The 23,926-nt window shown below is 41.0% G+C and overlaps 1 protein-coding gene across 2 annotated transcripts; it reads right to left on the reverse strand.

Moving 5' to 3' along the window:
• Nucleotides 1-137: 137 nt before the first annotated feature.
• Nucleotides 138-18,781, reverse strand: LOC115367483 (protein TMEPAI-like). Of its 2 annotated transcripts, none has more exons than XM_030063260.1 (4): nt 18,590-18,781; nt 6,012-6,163; nt 5,352-5,402; nt 138-4,423 (listed from the first exon to the last, which is right to left on the reverse strand). In XM_030063260.1, the coding sequence occupies exons 1-4, from the start codon at nt 18,750-18,752 to the stop codon at nt 3,866-3,868; spliced, it is 924 nt and encodes a 307-aa protein (XP_029919120.1). In that variant the 5' UTR covers nt 18,753-18,781; the 3' UTR covers nt 138-3,865. The 2 variants fall into 2 exon arrangements, with proteins under 2 accessions (XP_029919120.1, XP_029919121.1); XM_030063261.1 differs by having other exon boundaries at nt 18,381-18,781.
• Between the last annotated feature and the right edge of the window lie 5,145 nt (nt 18,782-23,926).

Below are 23,926 nucleotides of genomic sequence, written 5' to 3' on the forward strand. Positions count from 1 at the left end.
CATAGAGAAAATGCTTTGGATTCAGAATTCCATGTGGGCAAATGTTTGTCGTCAACACTATGTCTGCTTTCTGACATCTATAGTGAACGTTTGCTTTTCCTTACAAAGACACAAAAACAGACAGTTGTAGACTGTGATAAAACTGAGGCCACTTACGTTACATTTTTCTTTAATGTTTTCTTTACATTATGTTACAGTATTAACAATGTTTCTCTTGTGGTTTTTCTACCCATTGGGTAGAACATGTGCATAATATATTAAACTTATATACAGCACTGTACAAATAAACAGAGTCAGACCACTGAAAAAGCACCATTGGAAGTGAGGCACAAAAAAGGTGGGGGCTTTTTGAGTGTAAGTGGTTTCCTACAGCTGCTCCAACGTCACCATCAGGCACCGAATTAGCTCATATATATATATATATATATATATATATATATCATGCAAACCCTTTTGAAAACAAATAGGAAAAACATGTACTTTATATATGTAAACTATGAAAACAAAATGCCTATTGGTGATAAGGAAACACAAAAAAGAGCACTAACATTGACCTTCGATACTTTTCCTCTAAATAACATCTTCAACACATACTGATGGGAAAAGCTGACATACTAACATTAACAACAGCAGCAGTAGCAGCAAGAAGCAGCAGCGCATAGCAGCAGCAATACTGAATACCAGAGCTTCAGCTGGGTGCTCAGAATGAGTGACAAGGAGCAGAAACCAGGAGAATCAAGTTTGAAGTCTAAGGCCAGGCTCCTGTCTGCTGGAATCACACAATGGCCATTTTCATTCAGTTCAAATTTCAGATTTCATAATGCAAGTGAGCATGGATGTACAAACTTGGGTGAATGAAATTCACTGCCCAAACATGAACAAATTAAATTTATAGCTACCAGTCATCAAATGGCTTTGCCATTTATGGAAAACAACAAAAACAAAACATACCCTTAAAATGTTACATAAAATAAATAAGAATAAATACTCTTTTTATGTGGTTCTTTCTAAAACAGAAAGCCCACAAAGTGTTTTTTGTAAAAAGTAGTCCACATCTCAGAAGCATTCAAAACCTTCATAACCTCACTCTTTATCCAACTCCATACCAATTGTCATATTATTTTCTGTGAAACACATGGGCCAAAGCTTCAGTTTTCAAATCTTTGTCAACAAATCCAAATCAGCCTTTGCTTTAATTTATAGCAAATCAAAAGGGTGAATGATTTTCCCCTTTGTTCCTACTGACATCTGTAATTCTCCAGAAGAACTAACACAGTCAATAAAGTCATTCAGAGATTTAATTTAAAAAATGCCACATTAGGGCGCACCGGTGGCTCACTGGTAAAGAGCATGTACCATGTACCAGGGCATAGTCCCGACCGCAGTGACCAGGGTTCGAATCCAACCTCAGGTCCTTTGCTGCACGTCATCCCCCCTCTCTACCCTGCCTTTCCTGTCTATCTCCACTGTGACTGTCAAATAAAGCAGAAATGCTGAAAAAAATCATCTAAAAAAAAGCCTTTTTTTTTTTTTTGAATACTTGTTAAAATGCATGACATATTTCAAAAGTTAAAACAATTCAGTTGTTAAAAATTGTATTTTGCTGGAACATGTCTTTTGGTAGCTAGCTAATAATAGATGAGTTTTACTTCAATCACTAATCTTTATATGAACATATTTTCCAGTTATAGAATATCTCATTTTGGAATGAGGCTCTTCCCGTATTAGATGAGATGAAAGGTTAGGTCTGATGTGAGGCCATGTACATAAAGAGATCAGTGCCAGCAGAGACTGGATTTGAACTTCATAAACTTGAATCTGTTTTATTCATACTGAACCACTATATTAAAATATGACTAAATAATTACTTTTTAAAAAATATTTAAAGGTAAAGTAAATAATTTCAAAGGTTTAAAGTATAATTTTAAATTAATACAGGTGGATCAAAACTGAATGTGATTATTCTTGAATTTAACTTGAACAATTACTTAAAAACTTCTCAGTTCAAATTCAGTTTCCTCCTTTCAGATTGAGCTCTCTGAGATGTACATCTGAGTGGACTTAGGAAAAGCAAACATGTAATGTATAATATCAGACAGCATACTACCAGCACTACACTGAAGCCAATTCCAGACAGGTGCACTCTGACATAGTCTTTTGGTGCAAAGTTTTCAATAAATTCCTAACCAAAGGGTAGCTAGTGAAAGTGCATAAATTAGACAAGGACATCAGCTTTAACTAGCTAGTGTAAACTAGCGGTAGAAGTAGAAATAACACTCTCTAACATTGTTGGACTGAATCTTTACTTGTTTGTTTATCCTAAGTCCACAAACTGGCCTTACTGACCATTGAGGAACTGGTTCAGTTCCTGTTTGCAAACCTAATTTTCGACCAAAAATGAATTGATTTGGAACCCAAAAAGATGGCTCTCACCAAGAACAAGAAAAAAAATTAGTAGGACCTTAAGTGGGAACCATGGCGATAACAAGAGTGGACATGTGTTATTCTACAGGGAAAGCTGGAGATAGATTCCTTTTGATTTGGATATTCAGGAAAAGATGGTAGGGAGTTCTGGAAAAAGTAAATTGTATCTTGTAAAAAACACAATCAAGTTAAAAAAAAATGAAGTAGTGATAGTACAGAGACTCCTGGGATCTAGTGGAAAGTGAAAAGTGGACAGGGTAATATGGGAGAGGGTTATTAACCTCTTGATGGCGTGCTGGTCATAGACCAACAAACCAGCAGACTGGGACTGAGTTCAGCCACAGCAGCGCTGGAGTCAGTGACCAGCGACTCAGCGACCGCTCGGTTGCATCCAAACTGGTGCAAATGTGGGCTGTTTCACTAGTTAGCACCTTGGTTCCAAGAATCCTGAACAGAACCAATTCAAGAACCAGAGGGTCAAAAATGTCTAGTTCAGTATTGATTTAACTGAAAAACTTTGATTTTGACCAGCCGTTGCCATGCATGACGTTGAAGAGGACCTTTTAAGAAATGTAAAGCACATTTCCTTAGAATCTGTACTTCACATGAGCAATGCTGGGTATTGTACAGAAAACCACAGGGACATACCATATGTAAACTAAACTTCTCATAATTCCAATTGCTTTTGGGCCCCTGTGAAAACAATGGACTAGCACACACACAGTGCTACTGGACTGGCTTGCAGAGATGTTAACATCTAAACAATGATTGGATGGAACGTCTCCCTCAGGAAACAGAACTAGAAAAACAGTTGAATCTATTAACGTGAATATTTTAGGCTGGAACAGAGTCTCTCAACAGATGGAAAGAAAAGAAACCCATAACAAATACAATAACAATGCGACTGAGGAACTCATTGACTGGAAAATCAGAATTACAGAAGCATTCTCTGCTTTCAAACAGTAAGTTAGTGCAACTTCAGATTTGCTTCTGTTACATACACTCCTCTGATTAATGATGCTGTGAATCATGGCACTACAAAATTTTAGATTTGACTGGATTTTGAAGATTTGTGCACGGATCTGGGAAATAATAAATAACAAAAATGCCCATTTTTTTTCCCAATGCCTGGACTGAGTCATCTTTCCAAGTCCAACATGCCCACAATCTGAACATATAAAAATGATAACCGTACAAAAATATACAAAAACAAACAAAATGATTATTAATTAAGCCATAATATCCAAGCGAAAGCTCACAGCTCTAGCTCAAACATTACAAAAAAAGACCCTTTTTATAAGCTTGGCTCCTCGGTTTTTATTCCATTTGTGTTTCAAGGGGAGGGAAAAGAGCTCAGGTTGGTGGCTGCTCCTCAATAAGGTGACAGAAGGGAGTAAATTGAGGTTGTTTAGTACATTCCATCTCCCAACTCTTCCTTTTTTCACACCAGTTTCTCCTGCTGACTGTCCTTATTGTTGCCACTGGTGGCCGCCGTTGTGCTTTCATGGCCACCGCTGTCAGCCTGGAACAGTGTCTGGGAACTGCTGATTCCTAACCTACAGCCCGGGGGCGGGACATTATTGCTATACTGGCTGTGAAAGACTGTGAAGTCAGAGTACTGTCCCATCACCTCACTGTAAGTGGGTGGTGGACCTTCCATCCTGGCGTTGGCTGCGCTGACTCCCGAGTTACTGCTGGGTGGCTGCAGACTCCTGCCATGGATATAAATGTCAATGAAGTCACTGTCAAAGATAGTCCGGTTGGGGGGTGCGCGCACCGAGGCTCGGCTTAGCTCCAGCTGCTGCTCTGGGTGGCGAAGCTGCAGGCTGCAGGGACCCTTGTAGGGCGGCAGCTCCTCCCCATCTGAGAGACAAATGGTGGGGGGGAGGTCGATGATCTCCTGCTGCAGGTAGGGGTAGGTGGGTTGGAAGCGACATAGACGCTGCTGCTGCTGCTGCATGTAGGATGGGACGTTGCTGGTTAGACGCCCACACAACACCTGGAGGCACACGGACACACAAAAACACAGCGATATCATTTAATACATAACCTTAAGCAATGACCAAGAGAAATTACATTACACAAGTGAAATGTAAACATTTTTGAGTTACAGCATTAATATGCTGTCGACTTCTGCTTCTATGAATGTAATTTGAACATGTCAGTGGTCCTACTCCTTTTTCTGTACATTTATTTGGAGAATAGAGAACCTGATGTTTTGTTTTTGTTATTTCAATGATTCTTTTGTTTGTTTTGTTCACTCCAGCATTCACTCATCCATGGGCAGACACATTAGTTTCCATGGCCAGTATTTATTTTTAGCAGATTATTCAGCAAACAGTTGTTTATCATCTATGGACAAGCTGCTCAGGAGGTTTGATATTCCTTCAGTGGCCTGTTTGGCCCATTTACTACAATTTATCCATATTTTACATTAAAACAAACCATTTTGAAAATCATGTTGGGGGACTGAAGATTTCACAACATGCAATCAGAATCACCTTATAATACTAAAAAGTTATAAAGTCATCAAGTCATTGTTATTGATAAACAGAACAGATGGCTGTGTTAAATAGGGGGACTATTTTCCAGCTGAAAGACAATTTCAATCTGTCCAATTGCAAGTCATCAAAACACAACAGTGCTGCTGCTTTTCAGAAAACTAATGTGGACGACTTTATGATGGTGATGAAATAACGGTGTGAAGAAAGTTTGAAGTCTCTGAGAGTTCATTTTCATATTGGAGTGGAATGAACGGAAGCCAATGGCAGGATAATAGGGAGGAAAAACTATATCGGAGTTCTAAAATATGCTTGCTTTGGGAAAAGGTTAGCAGAAATGTGACATGTTTTTTATAGATGTTATACTGACTGGTATGGTCCTTTAAAGCATTCTGAAAGCAAATGTGGCTCAACAGCCATACTTACTTCAGTGGTTCCCCGCTGAGTCAACACACTGTCTGACCACACACTGCTATCCTGAGAGAGAGAGAGAGAGAGAGAGAGAATTAGGGAGAGAGAGAGAGAGAGAGAGAGAGAGAATTAGGGAGAGAGAGAGAGAGAGAGAGAGAGAGAGAGAGAGAGAGAGAGAGAGAGAGAGAGAGAGAGAGAGAGAGAGAGAGAGAGAGAGACAAACAGAAAGAGAATAAATATTGTTAAAATTCAGTTCAAATTGCCCACATCTGGCATGAAGTGCTAACAACAGCAGTCCCTGCTGCAGCCCTGTGATTGGTGTGTGTGTGTGTGTGTGTGTGTGTGTGAGCAAGAGAAAGAGAGAGAGAGAGAGAGAGAGAGAGAGAGAGAGAGAGTGAATGAGTCTGTGTGTGTGTGTGTTGGCTGCATCCACTACATGTCTTGCTGTAAGGTTTATTTTTTCATTTTGATGGAGCCAGGCTAACGACTCCCATAGACATCAAGTATTTATGCTAAGCTAACAGGAAATGCTACCCACAGGACCTGAACCACTGGATGTACAGAGGTGAAAATGGTATCAAACATCTCAGTCTGGGAGTATTCTTTAATATATCCATCTAAGATAAACAATCTACATGACTGAACAGGTACATGTGTCGCTCCACTGCCACCTACCAGCTGAGTGGCCTGGGCTCTCTGGGCCTGGCTGTTTCTGCTGAGGAAGGCCAGGGCTGACAGACGATAGTGGTTGAGGAGGCAGATGATCACGACTACCATCACCGTTATCACCACCAGGATAATTACTATCTGAACAAACTCCAGTTCAGCTGTAAACACACAGAGACACAGAGAACACGACATTAGGAAAATACTTGTTTGACACAGTGTCAGAAATTCTCGCAATGTGCAAACACAGACTATATTCTTGGTCATTGAGGGGGAGACATACAAAGTGCACCACAGTGTTGCTTTGTGTTTTTATGGCTGATGGACAGGAAGGTACATACACACACACACACACACACACACACACACACACACACACACACACACACACACACACACACAAACATAGCAACTAGTCGGCTTTATTCCAGATCAAGGCTTCCTCTATCACCCAGGCTGGTAGCAGTGTTGCATATATTTGTCAATAAACACACACACACACACACACACACACAGAGTGACTGGACACTTTTGTAACTTACACTGGCTTGGTATTAGTACTGTGGGGTTGACGCAGGCGCCACATGTCTAGACGCCCCCACTGCATAACACACACACACACACACACACACACACACACACACACACACTGCGCTAGTGTTGAATTATTGAGGATGCAGAATCAATATGTTTGCATGCACGCGTGTGCACGCACACACACACACACACACAGGAAAATAGTCCTACCACTCATACATACTGTCCTACATGATGGTTGTTGAACACTGCTGAACATTATGGGATGCTCTGGGCTTATGCTAATTTCCTGTGAACTGGGCTCAAACTTTTGAATGTGTGATTAAATGATGAAGTCCGACAGGGACGCCGGCATCCTCGGCCAACATCAGGTTAAAGCTAGAATGAACCCATCGGTACTGATGCTAATAACCAAGCATGACATGCTGGGCTGTCTGAAACTGGTTAGACTGTGCAAATCAAAGTGCAGCCTGAACATCCCAGGGAAAGTAACCAAGAGTGTTCCAAGCTTTTACATTTGGTCTGTGACAACTGTGTTTTTAACAGCCTGTTAGAATATTAGAACCACACAACAGAACCACATTAGAGCAGACAAAGCAACTCAAGTTATCTTTGAGTTACAATGTGTAGAGGTGAATATTCTTAACACCTTTTTTAAGCCAAGTAAAGGATCAATCCACTTGGCAGTGTATTGTGCTGAGGCTATTTTAGGTCATGGAAGCAGTGGAGTAAGAGGTTTAGCTATTAGTGATCAGCATCTTGTAACACTGACCCACATCAGTTCAGAGAGCAGACACATGCAGCACCGTCACACACTGCCTTGATAAGCCCACTGCATACAGGCAGCTGGGAAGGGGATGGGGGTGGAACCAGGGGCTTGGAGGGCTGTGGGGGCAACATGAGAGCACAAGCGTGACCCAATCAGCCTCCTGACAGGTAAATAAATGAGGGTTGGGCCCCAGGGCTGACCTTCAACACCCCCACACAATGCATGCTGGGAATGGAGTCTTTGAGGGTGGAGGGTGAGGAGTTGGGATAATGGGGGGGCAAATCTTGGCAGACAAAAACAATGGGAGACAATACACAGGAGACGTTAACTGGACAACAGCTTTAACTTGAAAACCATCAGCATTATGAAACTAGACTAAACTATGATTGGGAACTTAATGTTTCATTTTTTAAAAAAGCTAAAAGAGCCTAAATCTAATAATCAGACACTAGGAAACTGTACTGTAAATGTCAGTTAAACCTTATGTTGACACATCAGTAGTGTTCACCTCACAAATCAGTTCTATAAAATGGTATTATTTTGCCACCATTTACTGAATAAATATGTTATCACACATATGCTGTGTACATTAGTGAGCCCAGCTGTTTGAGTCACATTTGAGACGCATTATTGAATCTTATGTTCTTCATGTCAAAAATATCAGAGAAAATGTTTTTGTTTGTTTTCTTAGTTTGTGACATGACACAATATTGACACTACAAAGTGTCATGGTCTTGTGTCAGATGGGTTGTTCATTTGTTGTGTTTTAGGGATGTGGATCTATTTCTGGCTCTGTCTGATTTATGGAAAAATGCAAGGGCCCCCAAATGAGTTCCTGCCTCGGGCGCCCAAATGTCTAGGGACGGCACTGATTAGAGTCACAATACAAGGTGTTCATGCTCTCATGCAACATTTTTTCCTCGTCATTTTCTTGCAGCTCTTTGATCGGACCTTTATTTGAATGGCTACCATATAGAAAGCTCTGAGTGAGTGAACTGCCTAATTCAGTGGGTTTTCACTTAAAGTGTGAATTGGGGCTATGAAACCTCCAAACTGTAAAGTATATGTGGGTGTTTCATATTCATTTGCACTGTGGCGACAAAGACAGAGAGACGGGGTGGGAGTGGGGGGGCAGACAAAGGCGGAATAACTGGCCATGACTGACAGGCCTTGACCTTTCAACCCTCAGGGGTGAAAGGGGCAGAGCTGGAACAGCAGGCAGATTATAATGAGGAGTCTGGTGCATTGGTAATGAACTTGCTGTTGTGTGTGTGTGTGTGTGTGTGTGTGTGTGTGTGTGTGTCTAGCATCTGTAGGCTTGTCTAATCGGCTGTAAGCCCACCTCTTTGCCTGACCTTCCCTTATAACTAAAGAAGAGGAAAAATCAGACGAGGAGTGCAGGTTCTCCTGTAAGGCATCGTCCATACTGTCCACACTTCAGTGTTTATCAGCTCTCCAAATACTTTTCTGTTTAACATTTTAGTTTATTTGTTTGTTTTTTTTTTGTTTGTTTGTTTATAATAACTTCCAGGTAGAGAATCTCTGTATCACGTACATATAAGCTCAATGATGCAGGACAAACAGGGAGGAAAGAAGAAGTAACAGCTGAAATGTAATTCCAACTCAAGACGATGGTCAAATCCTGTTGTGTTTGAGGGTGTGTCAGGTAACGGATTACCGTTACCGTTACCTGACACAAAGGGTAAAGGGTGGAGGGTCACATTTTTCACATTTCCACCAATCTTCAACTTAGACTAGCTTAGACGGTGCTGTTGTGTAGACTCTGGCTTACTAAAGACGCTAGCTAAGCAATACAAAGACATCACATAATCATAGAATAACCACATCAGAAAAATGTGATTTTTCAGACAATTGTGTAAGTGTATATCTTTGAATCTTATAATTGTAGTTGAATTATGACCACAGAAATGTTCAAATCTGCCCACCCCACAATCTGCTGCAGTTCAGACAGTTTTCTACGTGGAGGTGGCTGCTGTCGTCACGACGATTTGGGCGACTGAGGATCAGAAACATGCAGCTGGCTTTGTGCTGTTGTTACAGTTGGCCTTATAGTTCGATGTCTCTTACATTATCCATATGGTGTTTGTAAGTTACAGGGCTAGAAACTGTGTGAGGTTTAGAAGGATAAGCTGAGGTATTTCATATTTATAGAATGTCTGATATCATATGGATGAAGGATGCTAAAATGGTGGTTAAATATTTGCAACCTGTTTTTTTGCAGCCTAAAGGCATTAAGATTATGATTTTTTCACTATCTTCTCTCTCTGTTTTTAAAACAAATTTTCTCATAATTTTCTTGTATTTGTTTTTGGAATTTTTTTTTAACTACTATAGAAATGTTACTAATAATCTGCTTCGACATCAGCCCTGAAAAATCAATATGGGGCGATCCTGGTTTTCACCTGAGAGAACAACCTCAAGTACAAGGATAAATATTCAAGAGTTCCAATAAGCATTTCCACACATGGTGAGTGTGAAAGCACCTTTATTCACATTGCTGTTTTCCAACATGGGAGCTGCTCACAGCCAATGAAGAATCCATGAATAAAACACCATACAGACACAAAGAATTGTATGTAGGGTCTGGAGTGGTTCAGTGTTTTCTATAGGAGGGAGCTTACAGCTGCTCAACCACCAGCCAACACAATACAATTAGCCTGCAGGTCATTTAGCCGAGGCAGACAAGACCCAGACCTCAGACAGATCCACACACACACACTGAATCTGTAAACAGCCAGAAAACCCCCTCTCACAAACACACACACACACACACACACACACACACACACACACACACACAAACAGAAGCATGGCCAATGTCAAGGCTGGCTGACTTAAGGGACCTCAGCTGCTACTGTCAGAGGGTAATAAACATATATAAAAATGGAGTGACACACACACACACACACACACACACACACACACACACACACACACATAGTAGAAATGAGAAAAAGATAGATTCAGTGACTAATTTCAATTTTGTTATGCTGATTTTCATATTGCCATTCTGACCCTGAATTGATACTTTGTCCTGGCATATTTTGACATATTTTATTTTGTTCATGGTGTTGGAAAATAATGAATCCCTGGGTTTCTGGCATAGCACTGCAGGTCAATCAAAAGTCTGGAAGCCCTTTGTCTTTAATCATTTAGGAGGCATGATGAATTTCATACAGCGCTGCTCTATGAAAAGTCAGGTATTGTGGTAATACTGCCAACATGTGAGCCCATATTTCCCATATCAAGTTAAGATTAAAAAAAGCAGTGATGTAAGGTAATATGTATATCAGACTTTAAAAATCAGATTCAATCCTTTGGCATGAAATGATTCTCCCCAGCACGTACTGCAAAAGTTAATTTGTGGAATGTCTTTTTTAAAATGGAACAGACTTGTGTAGCTTTTTTTTCCCTGGTGGAAAGAGTAGAGCTGGAGCGTTGCACTGAATGATCAAATCTGGATCCAAATGAACCCAGGCAGAGTGGATACAATCCAAATGGATTAAAACGAGTAAGGTTGGATAGTAAATTCTTACAAAATATGAGGTCATACACCTGATCAAAGTCTTCTCTGATGTAATGATGAGTGATAGCTGACATTCACTATTACCCCTTTTCCACCAAAGAGGTTCCAGGACTGGTTCGGAGCCGGTGCCCCACCGGTCCTTTGTTTTTCCACCGCCCAGGCACTGGCCAAACTGGTTCCAAACCGGTTCCAGGCAAGCCCCAACTTGGAGCAGGGGCTAAACAGGAGCCAGAGAAAGAACCGATGACGCGACCCACCGCGTCACTGGTGGGCGGGGTTACAGGCCCAAACGGGAACAGCGAACGCTATAAACGTATAGCTAAACGTAGTCACCGTTTGTTCCGACCACGAATACGACGGGTAGCCAGCAATAATTGCGTTTTTCGCCTCTGGATCGCAATGTAGGCTTGTAAACACACAAGCAGTATTTGCATCGCTACGATGGCTCGTCCATTTGTCGTCCATGTTAGTTGTTGTGATTCCGAGCGAGTGTCTCACACACCCACGTGATCACGTTTTCCGCTGACGTCATGACATGGCTCTGACTTGGCTCCGCTTGGCTCTTGGCCGATGGAAAAGCAAACTGGTTCTTTGTTGGAACCAGTTAAGCACCGGCTCTAGCACCAGGACCGAACTAGCACCAGGTTCTTTTTGGTGGAAAAGGGGCATATGTTAGCTACAGATACATGAAGGTAATGGCTGTCAATAGCCAGGGCAGATCCTGGCTGATGAATAAATACAGCAGGATGTCTGTGACTTCAGTTCTGGAGGCCGTTAAACAAAGGCTCCTGCCACTGGCAGCTGGACTAAAGAGATACGCGATAATAACCCAAAGTGTAAAAAGTGGACTCCCAACTGCAGTGCAGCAACATATGGCCCTTTTCCATTAGTATCTACTCGGCTCGACTCGGCTCGACTCTACTCGCCTCGACACGGTTTAGGTGGTTTTCCATTACAATTGAGTAGCACCTCGCCGCGGGTGGAGTCGCCGGCGCACCGTCCAGCTCCCTCTGGATTCTTTGGGCCGCCACCAAGCTCAGAAAAGTCTCCACGTCTTTATTTGACCGCGGTCGCGGTTTGCCATGGCTTGCCATTTTCCGACTTTGACAACTTCACTGACGATCAATGCGCACGGCTGCTGTTGCCGTCTTTTTTTTTTTTTTAAATGTCGGGTTTTGTTTTCGTGCAGGAGTCGCTCTCGTCACTCCCTGTCCAATCAGTTGCCTGCACGGCGTTAACGTTACATTTCAGCTCGACTCAGCTCGACTCAGCTCGACTGGAACCCCGGCTGAGTAGGTGCTAAATGGGACCTGCTAGCAGGTACTACCACCTAATGGAAAAGCTCTTAAACCGAGTAGAGTCGAGCCGAGTCGAGCTGAGTAGGTACTAGTGGAAAAGGGCCAATAGTGAGAGCTGAACTGAACAGCACTGGAAGAGAATAAGGCTGAAAGAATCCTGAAAGCACACCAAAGCACAGTGGCTAGTAGACCTGAAAGCAGAGCACTGCAGGGACCAGTCACCATCACAGCAGTGACATCACCACGTGCGCATGTGCAATAGTCACATTGCAGGACATGCCATGTCAAGTAAGGCTAATGAACTCGTCTTGCTACAATTTCTTTCTTGCTTCACAAAGAAAACTCACATGGTTCTCATTTTCCATGACTGAGCTACAAGAAAAATCTGTCTGATTAACATAATTAAGATCAATTTCAGGATTCTTGGACACACAGAGATTCTTAGTAGTGACACACAAGTGTGCTGTTGATCACTTAATCAAACAACCAAAGCCCCACTAGTCACTGACCACAACCTGAAAATGGGCGCTGCCTGTTTGGGTTGTTGGACGGTCTCATAAAGAATGGTTATGACTGGCAGTGTGTCATCCCGGTGCTGGTTAAAAGTTCAAAAGTTATCATCACAGGGCTGGTCCTTGTCCTGAGTTTTATCATCCTCAGTCATGCCAGGAGGTCTGTTTATCTTCCACCATGCACATTAAGCATCCATTTGAACATGGTTATAAATGATAGATTACATGCACAAAACACAACTGTGACACATAAGTCTGTTAAGAAACGTGCTGTTTTTCCCAAATATCGCTCCACCTGTTCTCTCTCCACTTGTCTGTGCCAGTTGTTGAGTTGCATAAGTGATACCAAAGTGGAGGAATCCAAGCTGATTTGTGAAGGGGTGGCAGAGGGCTCAAACAAGTATGGTAAAAGAAGGAAGGGGTTTTGTTTTGCTAAAGAGGATAAGTTAAGTGAAGTTATCCTTTATTCATCCCCGTAGAGAAATTTGTTCTCTGCATTTGACCCATTCTAAGCATTAGGAGCCACAGGCAGCTGTGGCTCGTCCACACCTCCAGACTCACAGACTTTGACTTTGTCTGCAAGGAGTGAGGGCTTTCCTACTGAGAAAAAAAAACAAAAAACTTGAGGGATCTACCCACAATCCATTGCATTCTGACATAAAATGACCAGGATGGATTACCAGGGATGGGAAATTGGTTAAACTGATTAAGAAAATTGTGGCAATTCATCACAAAAATGGTTTTGGAGAAAGCAGGTGAGAAAATTCCTTCTTCCGTCATTTTGATGCCAGTAAAAATTCCTGTCAAGTGATAAATTTCCTCAAACAAATCTTGCTTTTCAGGTTATTAGTTAATAAGCACGACATGAAGCCAAGTGGAAACAAGGGGATTAAAGCAGAACTCTGTGGCTCTGTGGAGAACAACACTATGGCCAATTCAAAGACAATTACACAAGTGAGCATAATGTGCAGCACATACCACCAGCAGAGGTCCAAAAGTAGAGTTACCATAAACACTTCTTTAGCATGGACAAAGAATGACTGGTTAAATCACATACCACAATATACACAGTAAATATCTTGATATCAATACTGTGATGAGAGGGGTGACTATTGGTACCTTCACAAGGTATTAACATACAAGAGATTTTTGATAAGTTCTACATGGTAATTCATTTTATGCCGATGGGAGCATCCCGATAGCTCACTAATGAAGGCTGAGTCCTTACTGCAGCAGCCTGGGTTCAAATCTGAGCCCAAACCCTTCACTGCATGTCATCTCCTCTCTCTCCCCTGTCCCTCCTGTCTCTCCTGTAACTATCAAATAAAGCAGAAATGCCCAAAAAATCTTTAAAAAAAATGCACACTATGTTATCATTGATATAATGAGATGAAAAACCCACCAGCTACTGCCACTCACTGAGCTGTACAACCAAATTATAATCAAATAATAGCACTGCACTGGATATCTATTCTTCTTCTTCTTCTTGTTTAATGGCGGTTGGCATCTGTCTTTCGGTGCATTACCGCCTCATATATCTATTATACTTAAAAATATATATTTTTTCCTTCCCACAACCCAACCCAAGCTACAGCCCTTATCCTGAACATTATTATGGTCCAAATCAACATGGTCATTATGACACAATCAATCCTTAATTGAAACTGCCCTGGTCCTTCTAAAACAAAATTGAATATTGACAACAGTAACCCATGCCACAATCATATCAATTTGTAACATAGCTTTTTTTTTATTCAAATAAAAGGTTTCTTACTGAGCACCAGGACTCGAAGCATTAATCAAAAATATTACTGCAATTGCAATATGGCCAAGAGCAATACCCACATTGCAGGAGACACAACATTGTTTCAAATATCATGGTGCTACAGAGTGCTCTGGCATACAAATTGCATTTTCCACATGCAAAAAAAACAAAAAAACAAAAAAACAAAAAACAAATTTTGATTATTTTGCATTATATTGTTCAGCCCTACTGAACAATGAACACAAAAGCCCAGGGCAAAATGCTGGCTTTCTTTCCTCCTGTTAAGCAAGATGCACACAGTTGCCTGCCTAGTTAATGTGATCAGAGCCAGATACTGAGCACCGCTATTTTCCATTTTCCAACAGTGGAGAGTTAAGAGCAGACTTTTCAATTACAACATTTTTCTAAATGTGACTGGGATGAATCGTGCAGTCTGCCTGGAGAACTCATTCAGCTTAAAGTTGCATTATAACAGGATGTGTTATGTAAATCAGGATTCTGGCCACTTTTATATTTCCGCAACCAAATTTTGGCTCCTGACCCAGTCCTTGAAAAATGTTGTTCTACATGGTATTTGACAGTGGGGTTCCTCAGAAAGAAGCCTCGATGTATACACCTGTCTAAATAAAGTAGTAACAACTTCACAACCATGTAACTGCTGAGATGCTTCTCTCATTTTCAGCAGCCATCTATAAATAGACTTATATTCTCTCTGAAAATGGCTGCCAGTTAGAATGCTTTTGGCAGATAAGAGCTACAAACTAAAAGAAGCAGGTAGTGGCTCCTCAGTGCACAAAAAAAAAAAAAAAAAAAAAAAAAAAACATAACCCAAACGCATGGATAATCATTTTCTGAAATAGTGCAGTAATATTGTTACGGCTAGACAAACAACATTTTCAAAGTGAGGACTGGGGACCGCCAGGGATCCTTAAGGGATCCTCTTCTAGGGGCCCTCAGCAAAAAGATAAATAGATAGATAGATAGATAGATAGATAGATAGATAGAGCTGGTAACTTCTTCCTAATTTGCTGTCAGTGTTTCTAGGACAAAATCACTTCAGATGGGGCTATGTATATCAAGCTGGTTCACAGAGACAATACTGGCTCTTAGATGAAGGCTACAAGATGCAGTTCTGTAGCTTGAATTCATCCATGGCTCTTTCAACACAGTCAGCAACACAAATTTGTGCTGACCATCTTGTCCTAGACAGAGGCGTTGAAGGTTTATGGTACAATTGCTCCTTAAATAAAACCCTCCATCCATATTCGTGTTTTTCTAGGTTTTGGCAACAATATGTTGTTCCGCCTCCAGGGGGGCCCATAGAGGCTGAAACTGGGCTAAACAGAGTCAAATGAACAGGGGTAAAAAAAAACAAAAAAAAAACAGCTCTTAAAATGATTATAATTATTTTTACTGTGCATTGGTGAAAATGATCAGACGATACATTTCTATGAGCTTAAATGAATGAAATCTGAAAACATTTAGGATTTTTTTTCCCTCTGGTTTTACAACCAGTCATCACCACATAGCCTCAATGCTAATGGAAAGCTTCTGAAAGTGTCATAATTATATATATATATATATATATATATATATATATATATATATATTTTTTTTTTTTTTTTTTTTTTTTTAAATTCTGCCCAGTACAGGATTAGGGTTAGACTTAGTGAGTGTATGAGTGATCTCGGGCAAAGAACAAGCCCAGGCCAGCGGCATACATGAGAGCATTTCCCAGAAATGGTTTCAATAGTCTTGAATAAGACTTGAACAGAATGCGGAATTCACAGTAAAGTAAAGCATTCCTCACTGCTGCACTGTAAAAAACACAACAGAATGTATATCTACCAGAAAATAGTCTGTGAGGAGAAGACTGTTTAAGATCTAAATTAAAAAGAGCAATGTAGAATTTTAAAATAATTATTATTTCTTGAAAATTTGAATAGAAAAAAATATAATAAAAATCAAATAAAAAATAAAAATGTATAATCAAACAACAAAACAAAACAGTATGATAAGCTTTGACAAACGCTTGTTCATAATGTAAGGTGTGCAAACAATTTGGTTGTAGTAGCTTACTAAAACAAGTGAAAACAGTGATATGGTCCTTTAATGTAAATCACTGCTTGAGCACAGGTCTAATGTAATAGTAAAAACGCAGCAGGAAAGAGGGACACTCATACTGCTTTTACCCACCAGTGTAAACACCTTGATGTGGCGGGTGTGCATGAGGCTAAATTACTATTATATGGCGTCATTAAGCCACTAAGACTATCAAAATGACATACATTTATATGGATTTTTAGTCTCATCTATACTGATAATGAGTAGGCCCAACAATTCTGTTTTACATTAATAGGAAGACTCACATTTTTTAAGTGTATGCCACTTACCATTAATTTATTATTACTACTATTACTTTTTTCTTTTTTAATTATTATGCTATTTCCATCACTGAAAACTAACTTACTGAGACAAAATAGTGATTATAACAAATCTCTGACGGGCTTCTGGAGGGTTCCCAGCAAAATGAGCAATAGTTTCATTCCACTGAAATTTAATTCATTAAAGACTGTTACAATGCAAAAATGCATGATAGACCTTGTTTACATTTTCTTTTTTCTTGGTTAATCTCACCACAATTTGTCAGTGTTCGAGTATGACACAGAAACAACATTACCCTTTAAAACCTGTGCAAATTCACTTGGTTTCTTCCAAAGCCATGGGCCAAAAGTTGATTAGGAAAAAAAAATCAGAAAAAAATGTTTTTTAAAATTTTGGGGGAAACCTCAGAAAATCTGCATTAAAAATAATAAAATAAATAAATAAATAAATGAAAAAAAAATGTGAATGCTCTCACAAGCATTTCATGATGAACACAAACCTGTCTAGCCTATCTGACAAACCTCTTGACATCAGGGTCCCTACAGGGCAAAATCACTGCGGCTCACTGAACGTCAACTTGGGGGTCCCGAACAGGAAAACGGTTCTTTCATTTAATGTCGGTCATTTTCATTACTAATAAGAAACTCATTATGACTGTTAGTAGTTCATTAAAGGTAGGCTAAGTTATTCCAGCAGTTGTAACAACACTGTTAGAACAGATCTGAGAATGAGCAGCATCCTTTATTTGGGACACAGTTAAAAAAAACCAAACAAGTGTAGGCTGAGGCTGGGCTTTGCTGACAGAGAGTGAGCTGGTGTCCAGCTCCAGGCAAATGGAGTGAGCCGGTCTGGAGCAGTGGCTCATCTCAATATGACAATGCGTTTGGCCATTTGTCACCCAGTGAGGCTCCACTGGTTTCCATTACCGTCTTTGTCCTGCTGGGACCGGGCTGTCTGGCAGCAGCCTGGCGGTGGGGGTGCAGTGATGTGGGGGAGGGTGGAGGCCTGTCCACACACACAACAAACAGGCCGAACTGGGCTGAAAACTAACCTACCGCAGTCTAGCGCACGTCTGGCCAACTCTGCGCCTATCAGAGCAGACTGTGCCAACTTAGCCAAACCTACCTCCCTGCCCTGGCTCAGCACAAACCGCAGTTTCACATCGCTTCATTTTAACCGTAAACACACTCCGACACGCATTCAACTCTACACAACTATGAAATTGTGTGACCAGCCATAGACAGTTCAATAAAAAGGCAACCGAGATATAATCCGGCCTCGACAGCCAGGGGGCTACAGCAAGGGAGCCATCACAATGGCTAGCTTTTCCAAACTCCCAACCTATCCTAAACAATTTCACATCCGATTTTAGTTCAGTTTGGGGTCCAGCGTGTTTACTAACCGGATTAGACAGCAGCTTGATAGAATAGCTTATGCAGTTACAGAGGAGCAGGGTCTGTCTGGCCGTAAACCAATTACACTCAAGCGCTTTAGCTCGCCCGGAAATGCGCATAACTGTCTAGTTTGTGCCCAAACAGCTTAATAAAACCAAGGCGGTAACTTACATATATCCATGCCCTGTGGCTGGGATCCGGTGCAGTTGCATGAGCAAAGAACATTGGAGTTTATGTTGCTGGAGCTTCCCGGGACAGTTCTGTTTTGCATGGGGCTGGGAGTAACGGGACGCCGGGAAAGCTGAGCCGCCAGCCGGCAGCCGAGGAGCGGAGGGGACGACTGGTCCAGCAGCCTGCTGTCAGCACCGGCCCATACTAACCCTCATAGCCGCACTCCATCACTTCATCCTGCTCTTCCCTGGACATATACATGCAATTCCGTTTGACAAATGTATTTCCCACATCCTGAGATGCTATAGAATATGTCCCCCGATGCGCTCTCCTCCAATTCATCCAGAAGAATAGCCGACTGTTCTTTGCCATGGGATGTGGGCTGGCTTCCACCCTGTTCCTCCTCCTCCCCCCTACCCCTCCTCCCGCTCAGCCAGCCATGGGGGAGGGAGAGAGTCTGGTTGTTGCTGGTGACAATGGCGGTCAGAGGCAACAGACTGGCCTGTCTGGCGTTTACAATTACAACCAGCCACCAATCCAGACAGCCGCTGAAAAAGCTATCCAGCTGGAAGGAGACTAGTGGAGAATATAATGCGGACATGCAGACTCTAGCAGAGGCTAGTGGACAATGGTGGGGACGCAGTGACGGCTCCAGCATTATTTAAATCGGGTGGCCAAGGGGGCATGAGGGTGGAATATATATATATATATATATATATATATATATATATATATATATATATATATATATATATATATATATATGTATGTATGTATGTATGTATGTGTGTGTGTATGTGTATACAGGGTGACCCAAAAAAACGGGAATTTTTGAAGTGCGTATTGGCAGACATGATCAAGTGGCAGCACAATTTTTAAAAAATGAAAATTCCATCATTGTTTCTTAAATGGCATGTTTTCAGGTTTCAGTTACTATGAATAAAATATTTTTCTTCCATCACTCTTGGTTTTATTGGATTGTTAAAAAGTTCCCATTTTTTTGGGCCACCCTGTATATATGTACACACATAGAAGCTGTAAAATGCATGGAGTTTTTCTGAGAAATAATCTACAAACTACATACTTCTTGGATGCACCTACATAACACACTGCATGAAATAATAATAATAGTAATACCGCGAATAATGATGATGATAATAATAATGCAGGAGCCACAATGTATGATGAGTTAATCCATATCCATTTTTGGTGATTGGTGGTGGTCACGGGGCACAGTTAATCAACTTATTTCCCCTTCACTTGGGTTGTTACAAAGACGAAAGTGGGGGGGGGGGGGGGGGGGGGGGGGGGGGGGGGCAGGGAATTATATTTTCTGTTGACCATGTTACTGTTAATTTTGTTTTTACAGGAGCAGATTCATTTATCCGCATTGTATGTAAAACAGTGCTTTTAGGACTATAATGTGTTTAACAAACTGGATTATTGCTCTTCTTCCAAATATCCCTGCTTAAACCTCTTGGCAACTTAAAGCCCATGAACAATAATAATAATAATATCTCCAGTTAGAGAACACAGCTTTGACATGTACCTAATCATGTTCAACAACTTGTGGTGATAAAGGATCAAAAAAGTCTTTTACCAAAAGGAAGGTAAGGCAACTTGGAAAAATTCAACAAACAAGTCAGCTGTCCAGCTCTCCAGGTGGATGTGATCAGACAGGTCAGAACTGTTAAGCTGAGGGCGAATCAGCAGTATGTGTCAGCTTTAAATGTGATCTGACAATCACTTTTGGCCACTGGATCCTCTGTGTCTGACGAGCGCTGGCAGCCTGTCCAGTGGGTCCCGCACTGCTTGCCCATGCTCCTCAGTGGCGTCAAAGCCAAGTCAGCACAGAGCTGCATGACCAGAGAGAGCTGGTTGTGGTAAAGAAAGCTTCCTCCACATGCAAGAGACTTTGAAGCAGTGCTGTTTGTGACAGCTGCAGCTTCTCATCAAACAAATTCTTTATTCATTTAATGAAACTGCTTGAGGGTGGTTCATGTGATGTAGCCTTTTTGTTGTCCATAGTTCAAAAACACAAATAAATAAAAGTTCAACTTGTCAAAAAAAAAAAAAAACTGTTCAGAACATGCTGCTTTATGTGAACATTCATGGAATTCATCACTCACTTCTTCACAATTTTCAATCCAATAAGAAAAAACTCAGTTGGTGTGACAGTCCCAAGCACATTTCACAAAGTTTCAACTTGAATAAAACTAAGAAAAATAAATGCAACTCTCCTCAACAAAGTACAGGTTGATAATACAGATGTCTATTTGTGATGCTAGTCTTTTCCATGTCCAGGCATAATATTTTGAGCCAGTTCTGATCAAAAAGATTTTGTCCCAAAAATTGGTGTGACACGGTTTTGTGATATTTTATGGGCAGTTGTTTGGAAACCCTTGGGGAGGAGGGGTCCTTGTCCAACATGGACGTTCAGAAAATGATGGACCAATAGGGGGTTACAAGGGGAGTTGTCTCTTATCTATTTTTCAGTACATCAGATCTTTTTGGCACTCCCACTTCAGTGCCTTTTCCCAGCGTCTTTTGCTGTGACATTTTTTTAAAATCTAAAAATGGCAAAGATAAATGACCTTTTTGTTATTATTACATTTAAATCTTAGTTACCATGTTGCAGTGGGTGTGCTGCTGGCATGCTGGCATATCACCTCAAGGCCCAGTGTTGTGCTGAAGAGCATCAAAGCTCATATGGTGTGTCTCCATATGATATGAACTGTATTTTCCTACAGACAGAATAATTATTCATTTTAGCCAGCAGTTTATTCTTATATTTTATAACTAATAGCTAAGTTTAATGTATGTTTTGTCCTTTTTTTGTCCTTGCATGTGCTCAGTCAAGCCACTGTAGCTTTCCCACTGGAGAGGCCCAAGTCCAGTCAGAAGATGTCACATCGCGTGAGCTCAATCTTGAGACAAGTTCAAATGAACAGGAAAAATACATCGAGGGACAGTTTGTTAATGTTAAATATGATGCCAAACCATATGTGACAGAGATCATAGGCATATATGATGGGGAGGATCTGCAGCTGAACTGTATGCAACAATTTGGAGAGAAAAATGCCATTGTCTACCTAAACAAGTCAGACTGCATTTTCTATCATCTCAATCAAATTGTTTGTGGAATATAAGAACCTAAGCCATGCAGTCGGTTTGCCTCACTCTTAAAATATGATGCCGTTATTTATGAAGATGGAGATGAGAAGATAGGTGAGGAAGGGAGGAGAGGAGAGGAGGAGAGGAGAGGAGAGGAGAGGAGAGGAGAGGAGAGGAGGAGAGACGGGGTAGAGGAGAGGGATGGGGGAGACAGGGTCAAAGAGGAAACAGACAAAAGAGAGAAATGAGAACAAGGCAAGAAGGAAGGTAGAGAAAGAGAGGAGGAGGGGGAGGAGAGAGTGTAGGGGGTGGGGGGTCTGTCTGCGAGGGGGGGAGCAGACAGTTGTCACAGCTCATCACACAGACACAAAATCTTCAGCTGACATAACAAGAAAGATTGACACGTGTTTTTAACACGTTTACATTTGTAATAAATGAAATCAATTCAAATGAAAACTGAAAATTTAAATTAGTTATAAATGAATGTTTGCTGTCCAGTGTTTAGTGGCATAATGTTCTTGGGTGATTTTTTTTTTTTTTTTTTTTTTTTAACTAAAAAATCTGCGTTTTTGCACTGACAAATTGTGATGTGGCGCGGCTCTTCCTGTGGTGTTCCACAATGTCATTTGGTGTGACATTCAACATTGTGACAATAAACATGCTTTGTTACTCAGTGGAACACATGGAACACAACATCAGCAAGAGGCACAAGCGTTTTTTAGATTTAGAACAGGGTTTGTCAGAATTAATCTAAAATCTAGTGAAAGATTGAGGATAGATGCCTTACTTTGCACGATAATTTAGTAAAGTAATACAAAATGTACTGGATTTGCACGAGGAACTGCAGATCTCAAGAAAATAATGATAGAGAATTATGATAAAATGATTTGATTTATTTGAATCTATATTATATTTGAAGTTAAAAACAAAACAAACAAACAAACAAAAAAAGGCTTTCAGGCTGAAATGTCGACCACCCTTAAAGAGATTCAGTGTGGCATTAAAATTAAGCATAAAGCTAATCTGTTTTTTTCTGCATTGTAACGTCTTATGGTGTATATTTTTGAGACTACTGCTTGGTCCTGGCAGAGAGTTATTCTCTTTCGTGCAGGTGCACAATGTGTATGCATATCGACCATTAGCTACTGTGTGTGTGCTGTGTTTACAGGCAGCCTTTAGCAGGACATGTGAGACAATCTAGCTGCCTTGGTTGGCAATGATTCTTTGAAGTCAGCCTGGTGTGTCCTGGGCCTAATTTGTGTTTTTCCAGAGCAACATGAGGGAACTGAGATCCCCGAAGGAAAATAGTAACAATCAGTCACCAAAACTGTACAATAATTGTAGCAAGATGAGACGTTTCGTAAATCATGACAACATGCACCAAATATAAACTGCATAAGCAAAGGGGAGCAGCGGTGGTTTGTGGAAGCTCACTGACAGAAACAGACAGACCAACACCTCCATGACCTCTGCTTTATCCACTTCAGACAGGACTGCTCTTCACGAGCCATTTGGATCCAGAACACAAAGACAACCAAGAAATCTAGAAAAAGCCAGATCAAGCCTTCAGCCAAGGTTTGTTGCTCACTATTAAACAGGACAGTGGATCTGTAATGGTGTATTGCTGTCTGCTGGGAGTCATTAAGTTGCCACGTTGTAAGACCAGGAGCACCATGGGGTGCAAACACTGTTCCTGTGTCAGGTTCTTATATTCAAAAGTGATCATGTCCACCATACATGCTGCTGGTTTTAAGAAGAATGGGATGAAGTCAAACTCCTTATTTTTTGTTTTAATATATTTCTCACCATTCTCACAGTTCACATTAGTGAGTCACTCTCCCAGCCTCCAAGTGATGTTGTGTGGCTCCTCCAGTGATGTTAAAATGTCTGCGTTTGTCACACAATGAAAATAGTGATTTATCATAAGGTGCTGTCCATCTTGCACAGAAAAGGCTAGACCTTTAGGTGACTGCATTGCAGACTGAAGCTACTGCCTGTACAACCTCTTGTACATGAATATAGCCAATAAACGGCATGACTGTTAAAATGTAGAATTAAACTCACAATTGGAAGATTTTGAGTGAGAAAATCTCACAATGTAGCCTTTTTTCATGGGGAAGAAATGGGCTTCCATGTCAGACATCAGACAGAGAGAATGAAACCGCTGTTGCCTTAAATCCTCACAGCTGACCGTTATAAGCAGTTGGAGAGAGGTGAGGCACCATGGCCACGCTGCTGTATGTGGGATAGGGAGCCACTAGAGGGCACTCTGTTTTCACTGTACACAAAACATGCCTGCAACCGGGATGTAACATGCCAACATCTTTCCTCTGCCTTTAAGAAGAAGATTTTTTTTTCTTTTTTGTGTGGTTAGTGACCAGCTTGGCAGTGGGTTTAGTTTAGGCCTACATCTGTAGGTGTAAGTGAAAACC

Source organism: Myripristis murdjan, chromosome 11 (genome assembly GCF_902150065.1).
Source record: "Myripristis murdjan chromosome 11, fMyrMur1.1, whole genome shotgun sequence".
Lineage (NCBI taxonomy): Eukaryota > Metazoa > Chordata > Actinopteri > Holocentriformes > Holocentridae > Myripristis > Myripristis murdjan.